Source organism: Oreochromis niloticus, linkage group LG6 (assembly GCF_001858045.2).
Source record: "Oreochromis niloticus isolate F11D_XX linkage group LG6, O_niloticus_UMD_NMBU, whole genome shotgun sequence".
NCBI classification, from domain to species: domain Eukaryota; kingdom Metazoa; phylum Chordata; class Actinopteri; order Cichliformes; family Cichlidae; genus Oreochromis; species Oreochromis niloticus.
Genome location: NC_031971.2, coordinates 8,077,738 through 8,101,153, shown reverse-complemented (window position 1 = coordinate 8,101,153; position 23,416 = coordinate 8,077,738). Strand labels below are relative to the sequence as shown.

Below are 23,416 nucleotides of genomic sequence, written 5' to 3'. Positions count from 1 at the left end.
ACATACAACTTACATTACATTGCAAATGAACAGTGGCCCATTACCTCATCTCATAACGTAATCCTTATACTTTGCAGGGGGTACCCCTCTGGTTCGCCTCAATGGACGCTCATACTGCAAGACTTCACCCTGCTCCTCCTGCATTTCGTCACTAGCCACAGAGGCCCCATCACTCTCCTCCTGTTCACTTGGAGTCAAAGCTGCTTGCGCTTCCCCCGCTAAATCTGGCTCCAACCCCTGGGAAACACAGTTACCAACCTCGCCGACCCCTGGGGCAATGTGAGTGTTTGGATTTGACACACACGGGGGTGGCGGAACGCAAACAACCTCCATGCAGTCTGTGTCAGACTCCACTTCTGCTGGTAGCCCATTAACATGCCTTAACCGCCGTGTCGGTGCTTGAAAAGTACACAACTTGAGCTGATCCCTATGTACGACCTTCACCGAGCCACCTTTCTCTAGTTTGATTGTGAACACAGGAATGTCGGGGTGGTTCTGCTTCACCACCAAATAAGGGTTTGGTTCCCATTTATCCTGGATCTTATTCCTACCCCTGGGCTTGTGGTTGCGCAACAGCACCCGGTCACCTGACTGAAGCAGAGCGCCGCGGGACTTTCGATCATAGATTCTCTTCCTCTTCCTGGAGGCCTCCTGAGCAGCTGAGTTTGCTACCTCCACAGCTGTCCTAAGCCTCTCATGGTGCTCCCTGACCCAGTCATCCAGATTATCTGCCTCAGGTTCCCTCATGTCCTTTCCTCCCAGGAGGTCAAGGGGCATTCTTGCGTCCCTCCCGAACATGAGGTAGAAAGGTGCATAACCAGTGGAGGAGTGCACACGAGTGTTATATGCCATAACCAACTCTGGCAAGTATGTTTTCCAATCCCTTTTTTTCTCTGGTGGCAGTGTTCTGAGCATATCATGCATGGTCCTATTAAACCTCTCACACTGCGCGTTACCCTGCGGATGGTAAGGACTGGTGCGACTCTTGGCAATCCCATAAGCCTTACACAGCTCTTTTATGACACTTGCCTCAAAATTTCTCCCCTGATCTGAATGCAATCGGGCTGGACACCCGTAGTAGGCGAACCAGTGCTTTAGCAAAGCATTTGCCGTCGTCTCGGCAGTCTGGTTTCTAGTGGGGACAGCAACTGTGAACCTGGTGAACATGTCCGTAAGAACAAGGACATTTTCGTATCCTCCACAGGACCTCTCCAGCACCGTATAATCCATAGCAAGGACTTCCAGGGGTGCTGTAACATTGCTGCAGGTCATTGGGGCCCTGTGGTTAGGAAAGATATCCTTTGCCAATACACATCGCTTACACTGCTGAACCCAGTGTTGAACATCTTTACTCATGGTAGGCCAGTAATAGCTCCTCCTCATCACAGCGAGGGTACTCTTTGCACTGAAATGCCCCCCATGCTCATGTTGGTTCTCATATACCTTACGTTGCAAGGTCTCTGGGACAATGAGCTGCCTGATCTCTTCTCCATCACGGGGGTCTCTAACATGCCTATACAACACACCTTTATAAAGCCTAAGGCGGTTGAACTGCTGGTGAAGTCGCCTTGTACCCGGTGTTAACATGCAAAGTTCGGCATGGCTCATTCCCGTGCCCTTCTCAATCACCCGATACACGGGCCCGACAACGGGATCGTTTTTCTGTGCCACTTCCACCTCCTCCCAACTTTGCCCACCAAGAGCTTTCCCAGCAGTCACTTGCACCCTGGCCTTCAGGTCCGTCCTACCATCCCCGTCTGCCCTAGCGGGCCACAGGCATGCACGCACTTCCTCAGGACCCACTTTAATAAAGTCCTTGTCCGTGTCCTCCTGCTCAGGTTCCTCCTGGTAAGGAATCCTGGAGAGGGCGTCTGCATTTGTGTTTTGCCGCCCGGGCTTGTAACACACCTCAAAGTTGTACTCAGCGAGTTGTGCTACCCACCGCTGCTCAACAGCCCCCAGATTAGCCGTCGCCAAGTAGCGCAGCGGGTTATGGTCCGTAACCACCGTGAACTTGGCGAACATCAGGTAGTCCCTGAATTTCTCGGTGATAGCCCATTTAAGCGCAAGAAGTTCCAGTTTAAATGCGCTGTAATACTTGTCGTTCTTTTCGGAGCCCCTTAGCCCACGACTTGCGTAGGCTACCACACGCTCGAGGCCCCCTTGCTTTTGACTAAGCACAGCCCCGAGTCCATGCAGACTCCCATCTGTGGTCAATATGAAGGGTAGGCTAAAGTCGGGGTAGGCCAGGATTGGTGGGGACATTAAACACCATTTCAGCTCATCCAATGCTTCCTGGCACTCGCCAGTCCAAACAAACGTCTGGACGCCCCTCGTCGTGTCTTTCAACCCCTTCCCAACCAGGGCATGCAGAGGTTTAGCCAACTGAGCAAACCTTGGCACAAACCGCCTGTAGTAGCTCATAAATCCAAGCACCTGCCTCACCTCTCGCACACTCCTTGGGACCGGCCACGCCTCCAGGGCCTTGACCTTTTCTTGGTCTACCTGGACGCCTTTAGCCGAAATCACGTGGCCGAGGAATTTAACTTCCGGACGCAGGAGGAAGCATTTGGTCGGCTTTAACTTCAGTCCATGCTGCTTCAAACGTTCGAACACCGCCTCAAGCCTCTCGCAGTGACTGTCAAAGTCCCGGGAGAAGACTATAATGTCGTCGAGATAGACGAGGAGTATATCGAAACTGAGATCCCCCAGTACCATACCCATCAGCCTCTGAAAAGTGGCTGGGGCGTTGCACAAGCCAAATGGCATCCGAGTCCATTCAAACAAGCCAAATGGTGTTGTAACCGCCGTTTTTCCCCTGTCCGCTTCGCTCATGGCCACTTGGAAGTAGCCTGCGGTCAGGTCCAGGGTCGAGAATAACAACGCGTTGCCAAGCGCGTCCAACGACTCTTCAATGCGAGGGAGTGGGTATGCATCTTTGCACGTTACTTCGTTCAGCCGCCTGTAGTCGCAGCAGAACCGAACACTTCCATCTTTCTTAATAACTACCACCGCAGGTGAGGCCCATGGGCTTGAGCTCTCTTTGAGGATCCCCTGGCTAACGAGTTCCTGAACATGCCTCTTGAATTCCTGAAAGACATGGGGTGGGACCCTTCGGTGCCTCTGTTTGATAGGGGGTGCCTCGGTAGGGATACTGTGTGTCACAGTGGTGGTATAGCCATAATCAATTTCACTTGCTGAGAATACGCCTTTGTGTTTGGCTAATAGCTGACAAAGCTTTTGACACTGCAGCTCCGTGAGATCCTGAGTGTTAGCCTGGACAGGGACTGGTAGCTGCATAACCTCGCCCCCTGTCCCTACGCTCTCACCCTGTCCCAACGGCTTAACCACGAGCGCCCCCTCTCTCTCCTCCACTTGGACAACCTCTTTGGGGAGTATAGCTCGCGGCTTGCTAACAACTGCAAGCCTGGCTCTAGGCATCAACTTGACAGCTCTCTCACTTGTATTCATCACTCTGAGAGGAATTCTCCCACCACTGGTCGTCGCAAGAGTGTTGGCAACTAACAGTCCCCTCGGCAGCTCTATTTCTCTTGCCGCCTCCGCCAACACTTGGCACTCCACCCTAGGTGGGACCCTGCAACGGCCCTCCACCACTTTCTCGCTCATCGGGGGAATGATGATGGGTTCCCTGCCAGCCACCTTGACGAACCCAATCTTTCCACCCGGACCCGTACGGGGGGTCTCCTTCCTCGCTCTGGCTATTAACCTACGGACGGTGGCCTCTGTCTCATCGGGAGCGTAAGGATCCATTTGGACACAACCCCCATCCGCGGTAAAAAGCGCTTCGAGATCTTCTATAACATTCATCCCCACAATGCCTGGGAGCCCATTAGCTTTGCCTAACTGGGGGTGAGTGTCGGTGAGTACAAAAATGCACTTCTTGCCAACCACTCTGCCGGCGCATTCAATCTCGGCCTCCAAGCAGCCCAAAACAGGAATATCGAGCCCATTTGCTGCTGTGAGCTCGATCCAGTCTGCAGACCTCAGCCCCTGTGGCCCAAAGCACCTACGGAAATGGGACTCCGTAATAGCAGTCACATTCGACCCTGTGTCCCAGAGGGAGGTAGTGTTCACCCCCCCTATCTTAAGGTGAACAGTGCGGCATTTCCCAAGAGCACTCCTTTTGAGGCTCTCCTCCACCTCGGTCACAAGACACTCGGCTGCTTGACGCCCAATGGCCGGTGTGGTGGGGTGTTTTTTCGCCCCATCCTTGGAGTTTGGATTGCCAGGAAATACCACCTGAGTCGGGTCCATGGGGATAGGAGCCAAAGCCCCTGCGTCTAGTTTTTTTGGCACAGCGCCGGCTAGTATGGCCGGGTTCCCCACAGCTGTAACAGATGTATCGCCCTTCGCTGTCTTTTAGGGGCACTCGCCTGCGTTGTGCACTCTGCTGACTGCTCCCCCCTTCCCTACTCTGTAGTGCTACGTATAACTCCTCCTGACGAGCAGCTAGTTTCTTAATCTCCTCATGGAGCATTTCCATGGTGAGGGGGGATGGTCTATCTTCAGCCGGTGCTGCAGCATTGACTGCGCCTCGAGCCTTGGGCCTACTTTGGGAGGCGAGAGAGGACTGGGCTTCTTCTTCTTCGGACCAGTCAACTGCGGCTTGCAGCAGTCCAATAAAGGTTAGGCTTTTCTCCTCCTTAACCCTCCTCTTCATCTCCCGTCTCAAAAGGTCATCCTGCAAGCCCAATACTAGCTGTTCCTTCAACACGGTCTCTGAGTCAGGGACGCGGTTAGGTTCCCGCCTCCTAATCAGAGCCAGCTTCTCCTGTAAGTCATAGGCATAAGTTCTGACAGTCTCACCAGACATCTGCCTTCTCTCATAGAACTCCTTTAGCCTGGTACCATAGGTTTGGAGGAGAACGTCAAATATTTCCTCAACAGACTCTCCTGCCCCACCCAGCATGAACTTAACGGTTGCCCTAGCCTCATCTTTTAAGTGTTGCTTAACTAACTCTACACGGTCCTCCTCTGGCACCTTCATGACTTGGAATGCAGACCTCATTGCAGCAATCCAACCTTCAACACAATCATCTCCACTTTTCCCAGGGCAACCACTAAAATCTGTCAGTTTGCGGTCTCGGTGGACATAGATTGCTGTCGGGGCTTTTAAAGCTTGGGCCTGTTGATCAATCACTGCCTTTGCGAGAGAAAGAGCCTCCCTCTGCTCTTCTCGTGCCTGCTGTAAGGCACCTGCCTGCTCTGCAAGCCTCGCCTGTAGTTCATCAAAGCTCTTTTTCAAATCTTCTAGCTCAGACATGTTTACCTTAGCTCTGCAACAACAACAACAACTGTAACAACCCCAAGCCAATAAGTTGATCCTGTTCGTGACGCCACTTGTAAGGGGCTACTAGCCCAGCTATGTAGGGGTGAAGAGGCACACAGGCTGCCCTGAACGACTAAAGGGTGGTGGGATCTGAGTCCGTAACCCCCCCCCTAGTACAGTTGACCCTGATACTTACTTCTGTAAGAATGATTTTTGCTATCTGGCTGCTACAGGCACAGAAGAAGGGCTCCGGGGCCCAAACATGCGAAACAAACAGTGCCTGGCGCGCTGAATATTAACACAGCCTCGCTTACCTCCGTTTTTTCTGTACCTAACCAGACAACTCGGGTGCCCCTACTCCAAGGCAACCTGGGTTGGACAGAAGCATATAACAACGACTTTTTAAACAACGTGGCCCCTTTTATTCGTTTGGATGGCCCTCATGAACCAAAACTGATCATCAATTCTAACAGGGCCCTGGAGAGCAAATGGCGAAGGCCAGGAAACTCCCCAGGACCAAAGAAATAAAAGAAATAAAATAAAATAAATCAAACAGGCTGGTGTGACCCAAATGTTGTGAGTCCTCAACCCCACCCAAACCACACTAGCCACAGACAAAGGGGAGCAAAGATCACAATACAGAAGAACAATTAAGGTTAACACAGAAATTCCCTTATTTCGAATGGTTAACACAGTTTCATCACATTACTTGCAATATCTAAACAACAACACACAAAAAAATAATTCCAGTCTTTACAATCCGATCCAGTGAATTGTCCCTGGTATGTGGACGCAATAAACAGTTCTAGGGGTAGCTGCCGTGAACCAGAGTTCAAGTCTGTTAGGCTGCCCAGAAATTCCGCAGCCGGAGTAGAACATCCAGTCACAGGTTTGCAAAAAAACAAAGAACACAGAAACTGTACCTTCGCCTCCAGAGAAACAGGCGTGAAGAACCAGCGGGTTAGAAAAGAGCGATGCTCTCACATACGGCCAGCTGGAGCAGGGTGAACGGTCGGGACGTCGTCTGAGTGGCAGGGTAATCCAAACATCGGTCCGCGGAATGCATCGGAGCTCCGGCTGTCCCCGGCGGTGCGAAGCCAAGCCGTCCAACTCCCCTCCCGGAAACACGCTAGCTCTTCGCCAGGCGGCCGCGCTGCCTCGCTTTCTATCCGTGCTCTACAGTCAAACTCTGCCTATAGCGACGGGAAACTGAGGTGAGTTAAGAGGGAACGGCCGCTAGCCTTAGCTCTTACTTAGCTCCCCTGCTCACGCTATCTCCGTTGACACTGCACCCTAGCGCCGCGCGCGGTGACCGGAGCCGGATTCCACACACAGAGGGAAACTCCGCATAGACTCACTGCGGTACCGTAACCTCCCGGTTACTCTTCGTTCGGGTTTGGTTCTGACCGCCGGACTTTCCTGGTGTCTTCGCTGTAAAGGCACGCGCGCGCTTCCTACCGCAACCCGCTCGCTCTCTCGCGCGCGTGCACAAACTCTCCCCAATACGTCACTTCCCCTTGGCTTATTCAGGCAGGCTGCTAGAGACCCTACATGGCAGTTTTCCCCAAGTTATAAGTATGTGCCCTCACACATGCTCTTAAGGTTTCCATCAGTTTTAACAGTATCAGTATTTAACTGTTGTCTTTTGATACAAATTTGTTTCCAGCTGACATGATTGGTCTCCAATGAGTAACAGCTCCATTTTTATATATTGCATTTCATAGACTATTGGTCGGACTAAATTTGAAGACCTTGTTTTGAAGTGTAGGAACTTACAGTCTTGCAAGATTACACAAACGGGACAGATTCACTTTTCTTATTTAAAAGCACAATGCTGCATTGTATCTTTGTGCAGTCTTTCTCAGTCTTTGTCTGTCTTACTCACTCGTCTGCCTCTTTGTCTACACAGCAAACAGAAGGTTTCAAGAAACGCTGGTTTACACTGGACCACAGGCGGCTCATGTACTTCAAAGATCCACTGGTATGTGTTCTTTACAAAGACCTGCACACATCTGAAAGACTGCTGTATTTTAGGCATGTGGTTGGTTCACTCTGACCACAAATTGTGGAGCACAAAGGTGCCTTGATGCAGCCTGGAATATGCTACACTGACACTTCTACACACAACACTGTGTGCAGACCTCCTGTTTTATCAGATAGATGATGTTGAGAAATGTTGAGATGTTGTTTAAGAAAATCCTGAATGATTACAGAGAATTTTATTATCATACAGACTTTGCCAAAGACCTTAAGAGGGGGTAGCTCAGATTGCCCAAGTGAGTTAAAAACATTAGATAACCAAAGCAGATTATCTAAGTGTTGCTGGTGATGCAATAGTTCAGTGGAGAAGTGCAATAATTATAGATGCTAAGTTACTGAATTGTCCAACTTACCCCGAGAGACACAAGGAAATCTAGAAGATGAAAGAAAGAGGAAGTCTAGTGATAATCAATTGAGGTTGAAGAGGAAGCTGCTTAGAGCGGTGTAATTTGATAAATATGTCAGTAAGTGTTTACAACACAGCAAGATTTGTAGTGTTTCCTTTTGGCTACAGCAGAATTAAATTTCCAACAGGCAAAGGATGCCATGTGACAGTCCTTTGAAGTGTCTTTGAGCAAAGACTGTGGCAAAATGCCACCCTAACCTCTACTACGATCTGTAAGGAGACTGAATGGAGTATGTGCGTCAATACACGAAGTATTCTGGATATAATCCTATAAATTTCAATTGTACACTGAGAAAACATCCTATGAATACATCAGCTTTATTATTAACTCACATGCTGTCATTTTTTTCATCTTTTTGCATATTAACATAATGATATGAACTACCACTGTGTGTGTGTGAGCTTTGCAAAACGGTGCAAAATGGTAGTTTTAAACCACCGTATTTCACAGGTTCAAACTTTAACACAAAATCACATATTTCAAACACTTTTCAAGTAAAAACGCTAAACATTTTCTCATTTCAGCCTCAGTTCAAGTGCTTTGAACTGAGGCTGAAATGATTTGCTGCTTTTTAGTTCAGGTGCTTTAGAGCCATCGTGATGTTAAATCCCATAACAAAGCATCTGAAACAGGGTCAGCTTCATTTCAGAAAACTTCTGGTGATGGCTTGGGGTTCCTAAAGTGGCTAAGACATGCAAATTAACTGAATTTCTTGCAGTTGAAAGGTGCATATTTTACTCCCTTGGCCAGTACCACATGCTTTCCTCAAAGCATTATGCCGTAATTCAAAGGCTGTATTTGTGTGAATCCAAAGCTTTAAAAACAAAAGCGAAGCAAAATGCCCTTTCTTAGATAGAAGGTGATGAGGAAAAAAGAAGATGTTGAAGAAAAGAAAACATGCAGATAATAATGAGCTTTTATTTTGAAGAGAAAAAAGAGGAAATAAACTAAATTTGAAATTGTAAACATACACGGCAGACCCAGTGGCATTTTGATCATGTTTATTAATTCTTTGACGGTTGCTGTCCACAATACACACAGAGCTGCAGCTCTCCCGCTGCTAGCTCAACGTAACAACCACAACAACCTCAACCACAGGACCCAGTACAACATTTATGTCGGCGAGGCGTGATTGCGGATGCTGTGCAGGTGCGTCCGCCTTCCCTGCACAGCACCGCAGGCCACGCCCCGCCACAGAAATATTCTTCCCATTTTGCATTTTCACATAACAAATATTGTTACTTTATCATCATTGCTCCCAAAATGAATCACTGAAACCTGCAACACAATTTTTTTTTTTCTTGAAAGTGACCAGGTGTAAATATAATCATTGTTTTACCCTTTATATTGTTACTGTGGGGCAAATCCTTGGTTACACAGTATTATAAACCGTTTCGATTTGGAATCATAATAGCATACTAAAATAAATAATTTAATTTATAATATAGTAGATTATTGTCCTATAGTACTGTGCAAAATCTTTAGTAACTTCATATTTCTTTATATATTATCTTGAGTAATAGTTCTCCAGGCTTTCTGAGGGTGTTTCAAAGTGTGTCTTTGAACATTGGCAACTTTTTCACTCATTTTCAGGCCAGTCCTTGTACCTCACCATCGGAGTCTTACATTTGAATCATTCAAGCATAAAAAAGGCCTAACTCATAGGATGAACTAACTTTGTGTCCACTCATTAGAGAGAACCACATTTCTTCAGTCACTTTTACTAGCATCCTGTCACATAAACACAAGATTTTTTTCCAATTTCTTTAACTAAATCCATAAAAATGCCACAGATAACACAGTTTGACAGGCATGATATTGTACTTTTGCACTAAGAGTTGTTAGGTGTAAACACGACATATCTCAGCCTGGTGTACAGTGTGTCCTTCAAAAAATTGAGGAAACCTGACAAAAGACGAAGTGGCAAGCTACAGTAGATGAACAGCATCTGAAAGTCATGTTGTCAAGGAATAGCAAGAAAACAAGATCTGATGCAGGACCTGAAACATGCATTTGGCCTTTCAGCTGAACCATCTACTTTTTGATGAAGCCTCAATAAAATTTGTCACGGTGGAAATGTGGCTATCAAGAAGCCATTCTTTGGCACAATGCACTAAGGAACACTATTAGTTATTGACTGGTCTCCTCGCAGAGTCTGGTTCTCAACACTGAAGCAATGTGTAATCGACTAATCAGAGAACAGAACAAAAAGCAGTGAAAATAAAGATATTACAATAAAGCTTTGAGAATTCTTAAGAGACTTCAGGCTGTTAAAGAATAGAAATATTGACTTTAAAGCTTGTTAGAATAGCAGAAACTCTGTTTTTGCCTTTAATACTGTATTTCAATGCATGTTTGTGCACATTTTAATAAATTGTTGCACCTATTTCCCATTTTCCTAACAAAATGAAAAGAAATAAGGGGTGTATATCTTAATAAACACTCTCATATACATGATGACAAGTCTGTACAGCTGACTTCTTTTTCTCTTATTCTCTACGTGAAGGATGCCTTTGCCAAAGGTGAAGTTTTCCTTGGGAACAAGAACTATGGTTACAGTGCCTCCTCCGGCTTGCCTGCTGGCACCCACTGCAATGGTGCCTTTGAATATGGTATCACCATACAAACACCTGACCGCTGCTTCTTGTTTACTTGCGAGACAGAGAGTGACCAGCAGGACTGGCTGAAGCGCTTCAATGATATCATGAGTGCTCAGATGTCTCCGCAGGAATATACAAGTAAGACTTTTATATTCTAAGTAAGACTAAGTATCTATGTATTGCTTTTTCTTTTTTTGCAAATGGCTTTTCATGTTATTTAAATGATCGTTATTAATTACAGCACCAACTACAGTTTGTCCACCATGTTTTAGCATAAGGTGCTCATAAGTGCATGTGGGATAATCGATTTTGTAATTATAGATCTGTGGCCATGTATCTTGGACATTCAGTGAAGTAAGGAGCTGAGCTGTCAAATCATTATCACTTGATGGAGAGTTGGATCAGGCGATGGGTGAAGACAAGACTGGTTTACCCAAACGTATAGTGAGTTTGAGCTGGGAGCTAAGGCAGAGGCCACAGTCCGTGAAATCTTCAATTCCCACCTCTAACAAAGCGTTAGCTTTCTGAAGGAGACTGGGGACACTAAGTATGAGTGGACCAAATTCTGCACCACCATTGCTAAGTCAATGTAATGTAGCTTTGCAGTGGGTAATGGGACTGAACAGAAACCTGTATGCAGATGGACACCTGACAAGGTTTGTCCGGAATGAATTAAGGCTCTGGATGTTGTGGGACTGTCTTGGTTGACATGTCTCTGCAATGTGTTTGGGGATGTTTCTCTGAATTGGCAGATTGGGGGTGATACTCTAGTGATGCATGGATCACACTTCTCAGCCTTCCAAAGAAGGTCTATGCCAGAGTGCTCGAGAAGGACTTCGACCTAGAGAAAGCATTTGATCACAGCCCTCAGGATCTCATCTTTACCATTTGATGATGATGTTTATGTTGGTTTCATCATATGGTTCCATCAGCTTACACTGGGGCAATTTTCAACCGAGTGTGAAGTGGCAGAAATGAGAATTACCACCTTTAAGTCCAAGGGTACAGTTCTCACCTGGAAAAGGGTGGAGTACCCACTCAAAGTCTGAAATGAGTTACTTGCCCAAGTGGAAGTACTCCAGGCCTAATTCACAAGTGAAGGGAGAGTGGATTGACAGAGAGATTGGTGCAGCATCAGCAATGATGTGAAAGGCTGTAATCTGTTATGGCGAAGAAAGAGGTGAAAGCAATTTACCAGCTGATCTATGTTCAACCATGGCCACGGTATTTGTGTAGTGATTGAATGAGACTACATATAAAAGCTGCGGAAATTAATTTCCTGTGTAGGTTGGCTGGGCTCAACCTCAGAGATGGGATGATGAGTTAAGTCATGCAGGAGGGGATTCTACTCCTTTACGTCTAAAGGATGTGGACTGGTTTGGGTATTTAACTAGGAGGGCTCATGGATGCCTCCTGAACAAGGTGCTTCAAGCATGTCCTACCAGGAGGAGTCTCTGGGGGAAACCCAGGACATGCTGGAAAATAATTAAGTGTATTATATAGATGGATTGATGGCTTCAAGGATGTATGCATGGATAGATAGACAGAGACAGGTCCACCAAAAACACTTGCAAAATCGTACATACTTATTTTATTTAAGGTGCATTGCTATAGCCTTTGTTCAGTTTCAGTCACTGTTAGCATGCTTTTCCTTGATGCTTGAATGCTTCCCATACACTCATAAAAAGGGTAGACTAATTATTTTGCATCCCTTTTACATCTGTGTGGGCTGTGATTGGTGCCTTCTCAGTTTTAAAAACAGTTTTCAGGTAAGCTTATTGGTTAGATTTTTCTAAATCAACTTTGTATTTGAATAAACATGGTGGCTAATTTTTTTCAACTTTCCTGGTCCAAAATTATTGTTCCAGTCTGCCAAATCAGACAGTTTGGCAATATTTACTAGTGTTTGATTTTACAGCTTGAGAAGGACCAAGCCCTCATTTTAAGAAATTGTGTTTTCTTTACATAAATTGTGTAAAGAAGGTAAAAAAAAAAAAAAACCCTCAGAAATATTAGCATTAGTGAAAAGCTTTGTGCATACCACAGATACTCTAGCATTTCATTTAAGAAAGTTTCAAACACACTAGGTAGTGTACTCATTTCCGCAAATGCCTTCTAGTTTATGGATACACATACATGGGTATTTTTTAAAACTGTGATTTTCCGCTTTGTTTTTGAAAATATCTCCATCCACACGAAAGTACAAAAAGCTGCATCAAGCAGCATCAAGAAAAACCAAAGTGTAATACAATAATACAAGATAATATAATATATAATACAATAACATGGTGCACTGTCTGATGTCAACAAGTTTTTCAAAAGTTTTGAGTGACTTAAAATGTCATTTATATATGGATGAAAGGCCAAAACGTGTAGAAAAAGCTAAATTTTCCAAAATATATAAGTGTAGAAATGGCCTTAAAGTCCAAAGTTTGTATGTTAACATTAGTAGTCTAATAAGTAGATGTAAAGTAAAGATTGTACCGGTTGTTGTGTTAACTGACTGACAGTAACAATAACTCCATATTTAGAAAGAAATGTTTACTGTGTTCTTGGGGTGCATGTTGGCATACATGCTAATTAGCACTGAACATAAAGTACATCGTGGCAGTTTACATTTGTCAACAACAAGTTTTAATGACAATACCAATAAAAGCCAGTCATACAAATTGGCTGGTCTTTATGGGTTAACTGGACATTTTCTTTCCTAACTTTGGACTTTTTTTTTAAGTGGAAGCCACGTTCAGGCATAAGCACTGATGGATCAGAAGCCTGAAGAACCACCTCACCTCTCAGTTCATGACCAGTGTGACAAAAGACCCGCTTCGCTTCTGCGTCATGGACCTGGAGTCTGAGCTTCTTTGTTACTGTGGTCACACTGGAGCTTGCTTCATAATTCTAATGGGATGACAGGATATTAAGAATGCAAATAAGAGAAAGTATTGACTGATAAGACCATAGTATTGTCAATGATATTAGCTTTTATTGGTAAAAGTGCTCAGATAAAATTACTTGCGGTTTAACCAAATTTGTAATATTTTTATTTGTTTTAACTTACAAATGCACGGATGGCAATCTTTGGGTTTGTGGTCATGGTGGCCACTGCCCATATCAAATACTATGTAAACAAAATAATACTATCCATTGTTTCTCCTGGGCTTGTGGTATGCCATGTAAATACTGCTGTACAAAATAGGAACAGTAGAATTAAACGTATGTCAAACATATATTCTAACAAAAAACAATTTCAAAGTTAGAAGTATTTGCTTTGGTCCTCTTGTATTAAGTATAATGTGTTGTGATGATTGGGTAATGCTAATGAGGTGCAGGTAGTCAAATATGCCTGTTTTCACAAAAGACATTTTGACATGTCACAGTGGGAAAATCACAGGTGAAAATTATACAGTTAATGACACCTGAACTTCATTTTCTGACTTGGTTTGTTCACTTACTGACAGTTGAATGGAGCGGTGCTTTTGGTACTGTGATAATTCCAAATGTCTGCTGTGAAAAAAGACATATTAGTCAAACAGGAACAGACCATTTATCATCCAGTTACTGTGGGTAAAATCAAACTGAGGTATTTGTGGGGTTTTTTGTTTTTTGTAATTTTATTCTTTTAATTAAAAGCAATATAACGTACTTAGGCATTTCTTTGATCATCTGTTTTGCAAGTAAAGCAAACACAAATGTATATATTTTTGAAGTCGTCTGTCAAAGATGTGTTGGAAAGACAATAAAGCAGGTTTGCAGAAAAGCTGTTAACGCTACAAAACCTTGGATGGTGTAACAGCACCTTCATGTGGCATAAAGTGCATATATATTCAAATCTTTTTAAAAATTAGACAAGAATGCCATTAAGTTATTTTGTCTCATTGTCATCAGTGTCAAAAAACCCCAAATCAGACATCAGACTTCATCTGGTTAAAAGGTACTCGTTTATGTTGATATGTGCATTTTTAGGCATATGCTTGACCATGGCTGCAATAGAATATGAAATTGTTGCCAACCATGAATAAAAGAAATGTTTAAAATGTTGTCAGATGATCTCCACATAGATTTGTGTGTCTATATTTAAGCAATAAACTGTTTTAATTATGGCTGAAGTGGTGTGTTAGAGCCTAACACCATCACTTTCTTCAAATATGTCACTAAGGATGAGGTACTTACAAGTAAAACAATGTGGCAAATAAATGAGTGTAAAAATAATATGATGCAAGTTTTTAAAAAATAGATGTGTTTTACTTTTAAGCATTAGGCTAAACATTGATGCGGTTTGGTTACTGTGTTTGTAGTTGCAGGCAGTTGCCCCTGCCAGCAATTTCTGGGTGTCTAAAACTACACCCTCACTACACAGACTGCAGGTTGAGGCCCACGATGAATACCACATGAATCTATAGGTCCCTGCTATTTTTTCACCGCGGTGAGAAGGAGGGAGCACTGAGGAGAGATGGGAGGAGAGAAGTGCAACCGTGCAAACTTCAAAGACAGCACAGCAGTATCAAAACCTGGAGATAAGGGTGGGCTCAATTTTCAGGGAGAAACTGAAGCTTCATCTGTCACCAAGTGGATCCACAGAGGTCTGGAAGAGCTATGTGGAAAAAATATGGATGACGTGGATAAAACAAAGGAACACCTAATGCTCTGTATGTCAATCCACATTAGGACAGAAACATAGAAGACCAAAAATGCGGAGAATGTGAATGGATATACTGAAGCTGCTGAGTGAATCTTTCTTTGCACAAGCAAGGCAACTTTTATTTTTAAGAGCTACACAGCACTGTGTGCTAATGTAGGAGAAAGGATTGTTTTTTTCCCCTGCTGTGGAGACTGCTCTGGAGATGTCAGCCAGTTAAGTCTTCTCAAGCACATCTTAGCACAGCAGGGACTTTCTATCAGGGACTTTGAGCACAGTTTGTCCAGCTAAAAGGCACTGCTGCTCCCCACTGCTCTTAAATGACCCAGCTTGGATCTGCTTAAGTTCTACGCCCAACAGAAAACATCTCTTAAGTCTGGGGTGTTCATATGACTTGAATCTTTGCTGGAGACTTTATTGATGTTAAACAGACATCTGACATCACAAACTTATTTGGGAATAAGCACTACAAGTTGGAAGGAACTGTGTTGTAATGTTTCACTTTAACAGAAATATTTGACTGTCTATAAGGTCCACTGGCATCTTCTTTCTGCACTTCACCTCACACTGTGAAATGTTTCCACAGAGATGAAACCTTTCCTGTGAGGTAAGAGTCAAATAACCCTGTGTAAACTGGCTCCTCAGCTTTGTAGCCTGACCTCTGACCTCTCTGAACTGCATGAACTCACAATGAACTGCACTTTTAATGCCACCTTAACTCCCCAGCTGGGTCTTGGATTGAGCCCAGGGGCAGGAGCTGACGAGTCCCAAGGGAGTGGTAGCGGTGCTGGAGGTAGTGGTGGCTTGTGGGTGACATCCCTGCTTGGTACTACACTGATTATCATGTGCGTCGTGGGCGTGTCTGGCAACACATACACACTTATTGTTACACGCTCAGCTGCTTTGCGGCGCACAGGTTCTATGTACGTTTACATCATTAATTTAGCTCTGGCTGACCTGCTGTACCTCTGCACCATCCCTTTTGTAGTCTGCACCTACTTTGCCCACGACTGGCTGTTTGGTGAGGCCGGATGTCGCATCCTGCTGAGTCTCGACCTCCTCACCATGCATGCCAGTGTCTTCATTTTAGGTGTTATGAGCCTGGAGCGGTATCGTGCTGTGGCCAAACCCTTCAGTGCACACAAGTCTTCGTCCCGCAACCGACGGCTAGTGTCAGGAATTATTTGGGGTCTATCTTTTCTGCTAACGCTTCCCATGATGGTGATGATCCGAGTCAGGGAGGGCAAACCCACTGTGGCTGGTTCAGTCAAGAGAATCTGCTATCCAACCTGGACCCCTGAGGCCTTCAAGGCTTATATCATTGCTCTGTTTTTCACCAGTGTTTTAGTCCCTGGATTGGTAATTGTTGGACTGTATGCAGGGCTGGCTAGGCGCTATTGGGTAGCGCAGGCTAACTTAGGGGGTAGCAGCTGCTCTGCCAGAAGGACAGGACTCAAACAAAAAGTCGTATCAATGATCTTTAGCATTGTGGTAGCTTACTGGGCTTGCTTCTTGCCTTTTTGGGGATGGCAGTTAGCCAAACTGTTCTCTCCAGAGTCCCTCAAAGCTTTGTCTCCAGCTGCTCATAATTATGTAAATTTCTTTGTCACGTGTCTCACATATGGAAACAGCTGTATAAATCCATTTCTCTACACTCTTCTGACTCGGAACTACAAAGATTATTTAGCACAGAAAGGACAGTCATCAGGATCCAGCAGGGCTGATCCCGGGTCAGCTGTGACAACCCCACTGCAGGACTTTTAGTGAACTAGCATAAACTCTCCAGTCGCAATATGTTTTGATTCAGAGAGGACATTTTTTATTATCTACATCGAGTTGACCCAGCTTAAACCTAACTTCCTCTACTGTCTTAAAGAGACAGTTAACTCGTCTTGTTAAGGTTTTGTGAGTTTTGAGAAAGTAGAATTAGCAGAATTAACCAAACTTGACTGAAAGCATTTAATAAACTATACATTTAGCTGAATCAAATGGATTTCAATCACAATGACAAACATGGTTCTGCCTTCTGTCTCAATCTGACGAATCAGGTTTGGATGATTTAACTTACGAACTTTGTTCATTTTGTACCAAATTGCATATGAGATATCTCAAATGTTAAATAATGAATAAAATTATAGGTGTAGAGAGGTAGGGACTAAACTGACTGGAATTCACTGTGATCATTATTTTTGTATTTGTTATGTTCTGTTGAGCAGATAGACATCTAGCCTGCAGATTTGAAAATAGAATGACATATTTACATATTTTTACTGTGTACATTGTAACAATTAAAGTGAAACTGCTGTAAAAACAATACAATAGAAAAGTGAATGAGTTGTACAGAACTGTTTTAATATTTTTTTTAATGGTCCAATTTGAAACCAGCTTTACAGACAAATACTTTTCATCTCCATCTATGGAATGTCGTTGCACTGTGCCACATTCCTCAGCCTCCGGACGCTTGTCTTTTGAGTCCTCCTGTAAATTGTCTGTGTAAGTGTGTGCTACATCTCCCACCTCACCTCCTTTTCCATGTCCACTTTTATTCTTTTTTTAACCTATTTCCTCATCACATATTAAAGATAATGACCAATACAATTCCAGGTTTTCTTTTTTCTCCCTCTTTTTTAAATGTTGCATAACTTTAAAAAATAGGGAAAAATAATAATTCTGCTTTTGAATTACAGACATTGACAAAAATGCGTTGGCATCTTCTTTTAGTGCTTTTAAACACCCACTGCTTTTACTCATGTATGTTACAATGATATAAAAAAAACTGAAACAAGTCTTTGTTGCATAAATATTGTGAAGAACATGTAGGTGTAAATTACACGTGGTGTTTCGTATTTGTGTATCAGAGGAAGTAAATGACGAAGAAGACTCTTTTCTTTCAGGGTTTTATTAACAAATCCAGCTTTGCTGAGCTGTCCTCCAACCATAGTAAGGTAAGATGTGCTGGGGCTCCATCTTAAGGCCATTTCGTCTCATTACAACATCAGCAATCTAAATCGGTTGACATTTCCAGAGTTACTTTTCAGATTTCAGATTAGCAGTCAAGCCTAATTTCAGCTATGTAAAAACATGAGACTCTTTTATCAACAAGCAAAAGGTAGAGGGGTGAAGGGTTGGGGCTTAAGAAGAGGTCAGCCTCTACTTCAGCTTGATGCCGATGATTCTCGCATCACCGCTCACATCGAAGTACTTGTACTTGACATCACCCAGGCGGTTGGGGAAGTTAATCATGCTGCCGTCAGGAAGCTTGATGTAAAATTCCTCGTTGTTCAAGCTGATGTAAAACTGAAGAAGTAAGAAAAAGCAAGAGGGAGAAAAAGGGAGGTGAATGACATTTATCTTTTGGTTAAAAGGATACCTTCATTTTTTTGAAGCTTGGGCTCAGACATGGACAGAACCTAAGCTGCTGTGGATGCAGTCAGCTGCAAGTTTATTTTAGCCATCTATTAAAAAAAAGACAAAACCCCAGGTTATAAATATCAATATCATATCAAGGATCAGCTAGAAGGGCACGACTGCGCAGATTTTAAAAACACAGGGGGCCACCAGGGCTACCCCTCAGCCTCCTAGTAGATACACCTATGGTATAAATTTGAAAATATTAGGTGACCTCTGACCTTAGCGTTGAGGTCAGGCTCACTGATATTTGATCTCATCCGAGATTTTTAGTAGATAAACCTATGGTATGATTTTCAAAATCCTACATCGCCTCTTTCTCGAGTTACCGCATTCACAGTCTTGGGTGTCCGTGCAGCCTGGCGCCCTGGCCAACTTTAATAGTTTAATAGTATCACTTAATCATCCTGTTGCACATTTCTGTGTCTCCAGTTGTGCAGGTAGCTGAATGCAAGATAAAAAAGTAAAAATCTTCCAAATTAAAAAAACAAAACAAATCAGATACTGATATTATATCATTTGCTTCTGACTCTGTCCACAGTATGCTGCAGTTAGGTGCTTTTTTACTCCTGCCTCTCCCAAACGTGGCCATGCATGCAGCTATCTACTACAGATAATACACTGACTACAGATAAGTATTTCAAGCAATTCCACTTCCAAGAAAGTAAACTGTTCCTTGAATTTCATTGTTACACAACTGAAAGAAAGCTGCAGTTTCGACAGAAAATCCTCCTCCAGAAACATCTGGGGCAATCTTTCTCGACAGCTATTAACTTTTATGGGCCTATAAAGCCTGGCGTGATTACCCGTTGACCTAGCAGCGTTACTGCGCAGGCACCAAACCCATTAATTACACCCTGATAGTCAAAGAAATGATAACAGCTTGGAAATGCAGTTCATTTACCCAGGGTGTGCTTTACTGTAATATTCTTTAAATTAAAGTGCAGCAGGTGTGTGTGTGTGTCTAAGAGTACAATTACATTTTTTCAAGCTATGAGCTATAAAACCTTGCCCATAGAGTGACATGCAAAGATGGAAGGATCAGCAAATCAAGGCCCTATCTTAGTTAACTTTATCTTCTGACTGATATACACAATTGAGACATTGTAACTTTTATGAGCTTTCATTTATATTGTGAAATTTGCACTCAGTCCAGTAACACAGATGACACTGTTCTCTGTCTTCTAGAGAACTGTGTTTTAGCATTTGCATTGATGTTAAACTGGTTGTGCCAGTGTGTAAAAGCCTCACTTAAACCATTCGAACCTCTTCAGAGTATTGTGTGTTGGTGACTACATTTTTCAGACGCCACGCGCCTTCATACAAACCTTGCATTCTTCTCCGCGTCTGAAAGGGAAGTTCGATTCTTGGATCTCGTCACCCCAGGTGCCCCCGGACAAAGAGTTGAAGACGATGGTGTTGGAGTCTAGCCGGGGGTTGAGGTGCATGGCGATGTTCTCACTATCATGACCGATGTTGATGGCAAAACTGCGACAGAGGTGGGAAGGGAAGGAAAGGATGGAACATGAACTCGACTCGCTGCTTCCTGACAGATAACTAAATCGACTTTGCTGTGTGAAATGGACAGGACACTCTCAGCATGAACATATTAGGAGAAGGACTCACCTGTCACCAGTCTCACCGGGCTTGACGCGGACCTTTAACTCCAAGCCCTGCTTGATTGACATATCCTGGATTTTCTGTAAAGGAAAGCGACACAGGAAAAGACAGGTTGAAAAAAAACAATACTTGGATTCTTTCAGAGCATTATGGTGGGAACTTCTTGGAGGGAAGACACAAGATGAAATACTGATAATAATAATAGGGAGACTTCAGTACTCGTGCTCATTCTTAGGTGATAAAAACTCTTCCTTGTAGAAGTGTGTATAGATCTGGTCTATCAGTTTTATTTATTAAATTTTAGGAACTATCTACATGATGGTTTAAGACAGTGGAACTGCCATGAGCAAACTGATGATTAGCGCTTGTCTTATCTTAGCAGTTGATGATCAACCCAGGTAAAACAATGTACCCACAGTTGTAAAATTAACAAAACAGGAAGGTGTCGTATTTATTCACTGACGTGGTCGCCATAAAAAAAACCCCACCCACACAGTGACCTATAGCTCTTCGGACACTAGTCACATCTACCATATCTTTGTACAATATGTGCCCATTAACAGACAAAAGAGGCAAAGAAATGAAGTAAGTCTAAATTGATTTTATGTGTTTAAAGATCGATTTTACATGTATACAAATGAGAAACCCAACATGACTTTTAAACAATGTTTAACAAAGCCAGTGAACCTGTTCACCTGATCAATAAAGCAATAAACTGTTCTTCCTTTCACCTGTTCTTCCTATTTATGTGCTGGGCTTCACCTAATGGGCAAACGAGAACTTCATCATGCTGGACCCTATATTCCAGTACAGCACCCACAGATTCCTCGGTTTATTCTGCTCACCCATTTCAGATTCATGCTGGTTTATCACCGACTTCACAGGGAATTTGATAGAAGATCAAGCTATACATTATTAATCCCTCTGGGGGATTTGAATTATTCAGATTAGTCAACAGTGGCATATGTTAAATCTTAGAATAGGATTTTTCTTCTGTTACCAGGCTGTGACTCGAGAATTATCTCTTATATACTTATAACTGTAAGGTAAGCACAATCAGTGTAAGGGTTACGTATTTTCTTGACTGTTACTTAAAGCCTAAATTTGGTTATAGCCTCAGCATTTTCACAATCAAAGGGAGATTCTCTATTGCATACAAAACACATGTTCACAGAATATATGTAGCCATCATCACTTCTATAAAACACGCTCTATTAATATTACTGGTTGATACACAAGCTTTGAGCTTTTTTATTCCTCAGCCTCATAAATATTTAGTCTATGTGTTTAATATATATGACTATTTGACTACTGTATATGCTACGAGAAAAGTAAACCATGAAACGGCAGAGTATGAGGTTCAGCCACAGAATCAAAGCAAATGGTCACATACATCAGGATAGAATATAATGCCACAACTAAGGTAGCAGATGCAGATTATTGTTCACGCAGAGAAAGTCCACATACCATGGTGATGGTTTTCAGTGGATTGTGCTGACGGTCTGATCTTCAGTGGGTTATGCCTCCAGTGACAAGTCTGCAGGCAGGTGAGCGGTTTATATGGGGCAGGAGGGCTGTAAAAAAAAGGGGTATGGCAATATCTGCCTCTCACTAAATCCACTTAGTAGTGCTGTGCAATACTGTGATAAATGCAGCACCAGTATTGCTGATACCAATACTTTAAACTCATAGAGGTAGCTTATGCAGGGGAAAGGAATGTGTCATGACTAATCATCATCAATCTGCAAATTGTGAACACATTTTAATGATTGTTAAATCACTGTGATTTTTATTTTCCACAACAGTTAGTTAATTTAACAAAACGTACCTTATGGTCAAATAGCTGCTAAGAAACTACGACTAAGGAAAAGCAACAAGCAGAAGAGATTTGTTTGGGTCAAGAAACACAAGGAGTGGACATTAGACCAGTGGAAATCTGTGCTTTGGTCTGATGAGTCCAAATCTGAGATCTTTGGTCCACCCACTGTGTCTTTGGGTGATGCAGAAAAGGTGAATGGATGGTCTCTACATGCATGGTTCTCACTGTGAAGCATTGCAGAGGAGGTGTGATGGTGTGGGGGTGCTTTGCCGGTGACACTGTTGGGGGATTTATTCAAAACTGAAGGCAGACTGAACCAGCATGGCTACCACAGCATCCTGCAGCCACATGCCATCCCATCTGGTTCACATTTAGTTGGATCATCATAAATTTTTCAACAGGACAATGAACCCAAACACACCTCCAGGCTGTGTAAGGACAATGTGACCAAGAAGGAGAGTGATGGAGTGCTGCACCAGATGGGCTGGCCTTCATAGTCACCTGACCTAAATCCAATCGAGACAGTTTTGGAAGAGATGGACCGCAGAGTGAAGGCAAAAGGGCCAACAAGTGTTCAGCATCTCTTCGAACTCCTTCAAGACTGTTGGAAAACCATTTCAGGTGACTCATCGAGCTAATTCAGAGAATGCCATCAAACTTATTGGTAATGTCACAAGAAAAACAATGGTGTGCTTGGTTTCAACGTAACTTTATTCTGTCATGAGTTATTTACAAGTTTCTGACCACTTATAAAATGTGTTCAATGTGCTGCCCATTGTGTTGGATTGTCAATGCAACCCTCTTCTCCCACTCTTCACACACTGATAGCAACACCGCAGGAGAAATGCCAGCACAGGCATCCAGTATCCGTAGTTTCAGGTGCTGCACATCTCGTATCTTCACACCATAGACAATTGCCTTCAGATGATCCCAAAAATAAAAGTCTAAGGGGGTCAGATTGGGAGACCTTGGGGGCCATTCAACTGGCCCACGACGACCAATCCACTTTCCAGGAAACTGTTCATCTAGGAAAGCTCGGACCTGGCACCCATAATGTGCTGGTGCACCATCTTGCTGGAAAAACTCAGGGAACGTGCCAGCTTCAGTGCATAAAGAGGGAAACACATCATCATGTAGCAATTTCAAATATCCAGTGGCCTTGAGGTTTCCATTGATGAAGAATGGACCCACTATCGTTGTACCCCATATACCACACCAAACCATCACTTTTGTTGTTCCAACAGTCTTGGAGGGATCCATCCAATGTGGGTTAGTGTCAGACCAATAGCGGTGGCTTTGTTTGTTAACTTCATCATTCACATAAAAGTTTGCCTCATCACTGAACAAAATCTTCTGCGTGAACTGCGGGTCCTGTTCCAATTTTTGTTTCGCCCATTCTGCAAATTCTGTGTGCAAATCTGGGTCATCCTCGTTGAGATGCTGCAGTAGCTGGAGTTTGTAAGGGTGCCATTTGTGAGTAGCTAATATCCGCCGAAGGGATGTTCGACTAATGCCACTCTCCAGTGACATTATGCTACGCTGTGGGTTCTTGCTGAATGAAGCTAGGACAGCCACTGATGTTTCTTCATTAGTGAC

The 23,416-nt window shown here is 43.5% G+C and overlaps 3 protein-coding genes across 4 annotated transcripts in view; 2 read left to right on the top strand and 1 right to left on the bottom strand.

Moving 5' to 3' along the window:
* zgc:92360 (arf-GAP with dual PH domain-containing protein 1) overlaps positions 1–14,375 on the top strand; it is a 31,805-nt gene extending 17,430 nt beyond the window's left edge. The window contains exons 9-11 of one of the 2 annotated variants that reach the window (XM_003456563.4): positions 7,200–7,271; positions 10,244–10,475; positions 13,069–14,375. In XM_003456563.4, the coding sequence (XP_003456611.1) occupies positions 7,200–7,271; positions 10,244–10,475; positions 13,069–13,097 (333 nt within the window). In that variant the 3' untranslated portion in view covers positions 13,098–14,375. The other variant, XM_019360320.2, reaches the window with a different exon arrangement.
* A 126-nt stretch (positions 14,376–14,501) lies between these two features.
* Positions 14,502–18,226, top strand: uts2r4 (urotensin-2 receptor 4). Its single transcript, XM_003456570.4, has one exon. The coding sequence runs from the start codon at positions 15,664–15,666 to the stop codon at positions 16,735–16,737; it is 1,074 nt and encodes a 357-aa protein (XP_003456618.1). The 5' UTR covers positions 14,502–15,663; the 3' UTR covers positions 16,738–18,226.
* On the bottom strand, positions 17,852–21,575 carry lgals2b (lectin, galactoside-binding, soluble, 2b). Its single transcript, XM_003456562.5, has 4 exons — positions 21,469–21,575; positions 20,008–20,081; positions 19,710–19,869; positions 17,852–18,270 (listed from the first exon to the last, which is right to left on the bottom strand). Exons 1-4 carry the CDS (start codon positions 21,469–21,471, stop codon positions 18,124–18,126), a joined length of 384 nt encoding a protein of 127 aa, XP_003456610.1. The 5' UTR covers positions 21,472–21,575; the 3' UTR covers positions 17,852–18,123.
* Positions 21,576–23,416: the final 1,841 nt, after the last annotated feature.

Bases quoted from the DNA above. Each gene is read 5' to 3' on its own strand.
- uts2r4 (XM_003456570.4), top strand. From the start codon at position 15,664: ATGAACTGCACTTTTAATGCCACCTTAACTCCCCAGCTGGGTCTTGGA.
- lgals2b (XM_003456562.5), bottom strand. The intron at 19,870-20,007 runs GTGAGTCCTTCT...CCTCTGTCGCAG, and splicing joins CCCGGTGAGACTGGTGACAG to TTTTGCCATCAACATCGGTC. The intron at 18,271-19,709 runs GTTTGTATGAAG...TTACTTCTTCAG, and splicing joins GACGCGGAGAAGAATGCAAG to TTTTACATCAGCTTGAACAA.